The following is a 4,979-nucleotide window of genomic DNA, read 5'->3' as shown; positions in this document are numbered from 1 at the left end:
ATGGTTTCATTTCACCAATCAAAAGAAACAAATTGGTAGGATGGATCATGAAACAAGATCAAAAGATATGCCGCATACAAAAGAGCACACTTAACTCAAAAAGAAATTCATAGAAAGTCAAATGATGGAAAACAAAACTCCATGTGACAGGAGCCTGGAGAAAAACAAGGGTAGCTATTTTATTTGCAGACAAAGTGAACTTTAAGCCAAAGCAGATTAAGAGAGACAGAGAAGATCACTATATAATTATTAAGGGAACATTCTAAGAGTAAGAGATGGTAATCATAAATATGAGCTAAATACTGGCACACCCAGCTATATATAACAAATATTGTTGGGCATGAAAATCAAATAAGCACTAACGCAATTGTAATGAGGGACCTAAATACCCCACTGTCACTAATAGACTAACTAGACAAAGAATCAAAGAAATGTCAGAACTGAACCAAACCTGTGAACAAATGAATTTAGTGAATGTCTACAGAGTGTTCCACCCCACAACAACAGAATAAATATTCTCAGTTGTGCATAGGATGTTCTCCAAAATAGACCACATACTAGTTCATAGTATATACGTAAGTAAATACAAAAGAATTGAAATTATCCCCTGCATTTTATCATACCATCAAGCAATGAAATTGGAAATCAGTGGCAAAAGAAAACACAAGAACTCCATAAACACATGGAAAGTAAGTAATATCCTCCTGAATAATGAATGAGTTACAGTTGAAATTAAAGAAGAAATTAAACAGTATCTACAACTAAATGATAATGTTGATACAACACATTAGAACTTATGGGACACAGTGTAAACAGTTCTAAGAGGGGAATTTATAGCAGTGAACCTTCACAGGAGGAAAACAGAGATAAAATTAACAACCTAAGGTTGAACCTCAAGGTTCTAGAAAAAGAAGACTATGACAAGCCCAAAGCTCCTATGGGAAGAAATTATAAAGATCAGAGCAGAAATTAATGCAGTTGAGACTAAGAAAACAATACAAAGAATCCATGGATTGAAGAGTTGGTTCTTTGAAAGATTAAATAAAATTGATAAAACCTTAGCTAATCTTATCAATCAAAGGAAAGAACAGACTCAAATCCATGCAGTGAGTAATGAAAAGGGTGAAATCACGACAGATCCTTCTCTTTTAAGAGTGGGAGTGTAGACTGATATAGTCACTGGAACTCAGTGTGAAGATTCCTCAAAAACCTAAAACTAGAGGTTCTGTTTGACCCAGCTATTTTGTTTCTTGGTACTTCACAAAAGAATTAAAACCACACTAGAGTGATATATGCACACTCATGTTTATAGCACATGATTTCTAATAGCTAAATTTTGGAATCAACACAAATGCCCAACAAATGAAGAACGGATAAAGAAGTTGGGGGATTTTTTTTATTCCATGTAGTACAATACTCTGTATAAAGAAGGAAAAAGTTGAGACATTTCTAGGTAAATGGATGGGCCTTGAGACACTATTGTTTCTCTAGTGTGAGAAAATGAGTTGGAAAGCATGACCTGTTCCGCCTAGTTTTGGGTAGGTAGCTATCAAACCGGTAGAGTTGCTGGGTAACTGCTGACAAGCAATGCACTCGGTCTCACTTAGGATGCCAGAAACAGCTCATCAGGAGTAAGCAGCAGCGCCTCATGGCAGCCTCTGGAGTCTACGACCAGAGGAGCCCGCCCCACGCTTCCGTCCATAGCTGTTCCTCCCAGAGGCCTCCGTCCACGCCCTCTCCTCTCCTCGCCCCTGCTAACTCAGAAATTAGGCCTGAAACAACCTGAGAGCCTCCAGTGTTGTCCAGGGCAGAGCTGTGGCTCTGCGCCCTCTGTGTGGCAGCCCCGGGTCTGAGGGGCAGAGGAGCAGGGCACACGGCACCCACCCGGGAGACTCGAGGAGAGAGGACAGTAAGACGCCCGCGGAGGACGCAATGAGCTTTTTATTTTGTGACAGCGTGAAGCACGGGAAGAAGTACAACCCTCAGCAGGACTTGAGGCGCTGACACCAGACAGGAAGAGGCTTCTGGGAGAGCTGGAAGCTGGACGGGACCGGCACCGGGCCTGAAGCAGCCCGGGCAGGGCGTGTTGGAGAGGATGCGTGGACATGAAGCGACTGCTTGGCCCCTTGGATTCCTGTTTCCTCCGAAATCCCTCATCCCAGCCTCGGACCCGGGTCAGCAGCAGCCCCCAGAGCTCTGTCCACAGCCAGAGCCCCCACAGTGCCGACCACTGTCACCATCGCAGGAGTCCGAGCTGCGCAGCCGGCAACGGTGGGACCTGCGATGCCTGTGGGGGCTCAGGCAGCAGCCTCCCCCCGAGCTGGAGCTGAGGCCCCCGCAGCCCCCAGAGCAGGGAGCAGAGCAGGGGGAGGCAGCAGGCGCACACTGTGCTGGGCTCTTCGGGGGGCACTTGGGCGAGGGGCACTTGGGCGGGGGCTGACACTGCTGCTGGTTCTGCTGGCAGGACATCTCCCTGGGATCTCGAACCTGGGGAAAACAAAAGCAAAACAAAGCGCTTGTCAGTGTGGAGGCCTCAGCCCAGTGTGGCCTCGTTCTTCGCTTTAGATGGAGATCCCTTCCCCAAGACTGAGCTGGGCTCAGTCAGGATCTGGAGAAAGCAAATGGAGACCGATCTGGAGCAAAACCGGGCCTTTTCCTCTCTCCAGCCAGGAGGGCAGATGACAGACTCCTAGGTGAACCTCCAGGGCTCCTGCTCCTGCCCTCCCTGGCGCTCCCACAGCTCCATGTGGATAGCACCCTCTGCAGGTACTCTGCACACAGCCGTGCAACACCTCACTACCCTGCGGGGCTGGGCAGCCTCTGGAGCCTGGGAGGAGCAGCAGACTCGGGGAGGATTTGAGGAGGCAGCAGATGCATCTCTGGGGACATGAGGCCGGGGAGCCTAGGCCTGGCTGCATCACAGAAGCCCACCGTGGTGCACGGCCTCTGCTTTCTGCAGTCAGCCCTTTCCCCACCGCATTCCCGGTGCCCTCCACGGGTGCCTGAGCACCTAGGCCTGGCTCCCACTCCTCTCCCCTGCTGAGGCACAGACTTGTGTGCTCAGCCCTCTCCGCCCAGCGCCTCTTCCCCATGGACACGCACCTGGCCCGGTGGAGGCAGAGGAGGCGCTCACGGAGGGAACCGAGACTGAGGAGCCCAGGGCCTGAGCCCTTTTATCCTGAGCTGGGTCTGATGATGCGTGGCCCGGGTATGTGTCCCCGTCCTCGCCCAAAGGGAGGCTGGCAGCATCACACACTCCCGCGACCAGGCTTTCAGCATTTTCCTGCGCATAGTTTGCCGAATGACAAAAGGGAAACAGGAAGTTTCGGTGAAGTCCGTTTTCCTCCAGCTCGGGCCCTCTGCCTGTGGTTCCTGCATGTGTTCGCTCAGCTCACACCGCCTGAGCTCGGGACGTGCCCTGTGCGGGCACTGGTATCGTGGAGACAAACTCCACACAGTCTGCCCCTGACTAGCTCACGGCTTCTCACAGAGACAGAAAACCGAGCTATGGAGTCTGATCCCGAGAGCTAGGTGATGTGGAGCTAGTGTGTCAAAGGCAGCAGCTCTGGGGTCACTGTTGTGGGTGTGTTAAGTCCCTGGCTTGGTAGATCCCTGTCTTGCGCACCGCTGTACCTGAGCTACCTGACCTTGGGATGTGCCGTGGTTAGGTAGTGGGTGGGTGGTAGAATGCGCTTGGCCCTGGCTTGAGGATAGAGTTTCAGAAAACATCACCACATCTGGAACGTCGCACTGAGTTCTGGGTGGGAGAGAGAGGACGGAGGTAAATCTGCACAGAGGAGCAATGATATAAAAATGTAGTTTCCTTGTGAGGCCCTCAGGAATCACTGCTGGTGGGTACAAAAGAGCATCAGTCTGTGGCTGTGTGAAGCTGGGTTGAATCTCATATGTTATGTTAATCATTGTTAAACATTTGGTTGAATTTGTCGGTAGTGAGGAGGTTGTCGGAATTGCATTCATTCACTTACTGAATAACACGACAGTGCTTGAGGTTTGTATAAGGTGAGTTTATGTAGACTGAATACCCATTTTCATTTCATTTTTGTTATGGGATCAGTGATAACGATGGGATCAGCTGCTAATAAGATAACCAAGCAAGTTGTGGAGGTCAGACAAAAATCAGTCACAAATTTACAAATGATCTTCTTTAGTCCATATCTCCAAATCAACAAGGATGGGTTTATGTTTCTATTAAGCAAGAATTTAAATTATATCTTAATTTTAAACTAAACATTATTTTGATCAGAGCATATGAAAGCCTTTAGGGACAGATACTTGTTCTTTGGCGCAAATACATTTTAAGAGAATATTAGTTTATTCTTCCCTCTGCCTATGGCCCCCCTTTGAACAGTAGAGTGTCACGATTTCTTTCATGAATTCTGTAGAATTATGAATGAGTGTGGGGGAATTCCTGGTGGAAGCTGGTGAAAGGCTGGGACAAGCACGCACATTGTAGGGCATTGTCTGCTCCACATAATGATGCTGTGTTCCAGTTTTGCCACAGAGCCGGGCTGGAAGTGACACACACTGCCCATACATTGTCATGTGCCAACTTCCCACCAAGGTAATATAATCAGAAGAAACAATTACAGAGGATGAAAATAGGCACTTGTGAAATGCAAGATGAGGTGGCCGGTGGTGTGGTTGTGCATAGAAGAGTGTGAAGAAAACACTGGTGTCTTCGGGCAAAAGGAATATGCATCAAACACAGCAGGGAAGAGTGTTCCCTGAGGAAATTCCATCCTATTGTGGGGAAGGGACGCTGACCTACTCTGGAGATCCTATGTGCCTCAGTGAATATATATTTTGTCCCTTTTCATCTGCTGGCTGTTAGGAAAAAGCCTAGACCATTGAATATCTACATTTAGGTCATCTTAGGTCTTTACCAGGCCAGGATCAGGACATATATCATGCAAAGTAGTTAGAAGCCAAAGAGACGTCTCAGAGACACCTAATGGAGT

General features: G+C 48.1%; 1 protein-coding gene across 1 annotated transcript; it reads right to left on the bottom strand.

Annotated features, from left to right (window-relative positions):
* Positions 1-2,175: 2,175 nt before the first annotated feature.
* On the bottom strand, positions 2,176-2,469 carry LOC104863345 (late cornified envelope protein 3D-like). Its single transcript, XM_010625720.1, has one exon. It carries the CDS (start codon positions 2,467-2,469, stop codon positions 2,176-2,178), a length of 294 nt encoding a protein of 97 aa, XP_010624022.1.
* Positions 2,470-4,979: the final 2,510 nt, after the last annotated feature.

This window comes from Fukomys damarensis, unplaced genomic scaffold, assembly GCF_012274545.1.
Source record: "Fukomys damarensis isolate Sample0158 unplaced genomic scaffold, DMR_v1.0_HiC HiC_scaffold_33, whole genome shotgun sequence".
Taxonomy (NCBI): Eukaryota; Metazoa; Chordata; class Mammalia; order Rodentia; family Bathyergidae; genus Fukomys; species Fukomys damarensis.
Note: the sequence above shows the minus strand (reverse complement) of the source record. Positions and strands in the feature narration are given on the sequence as shown.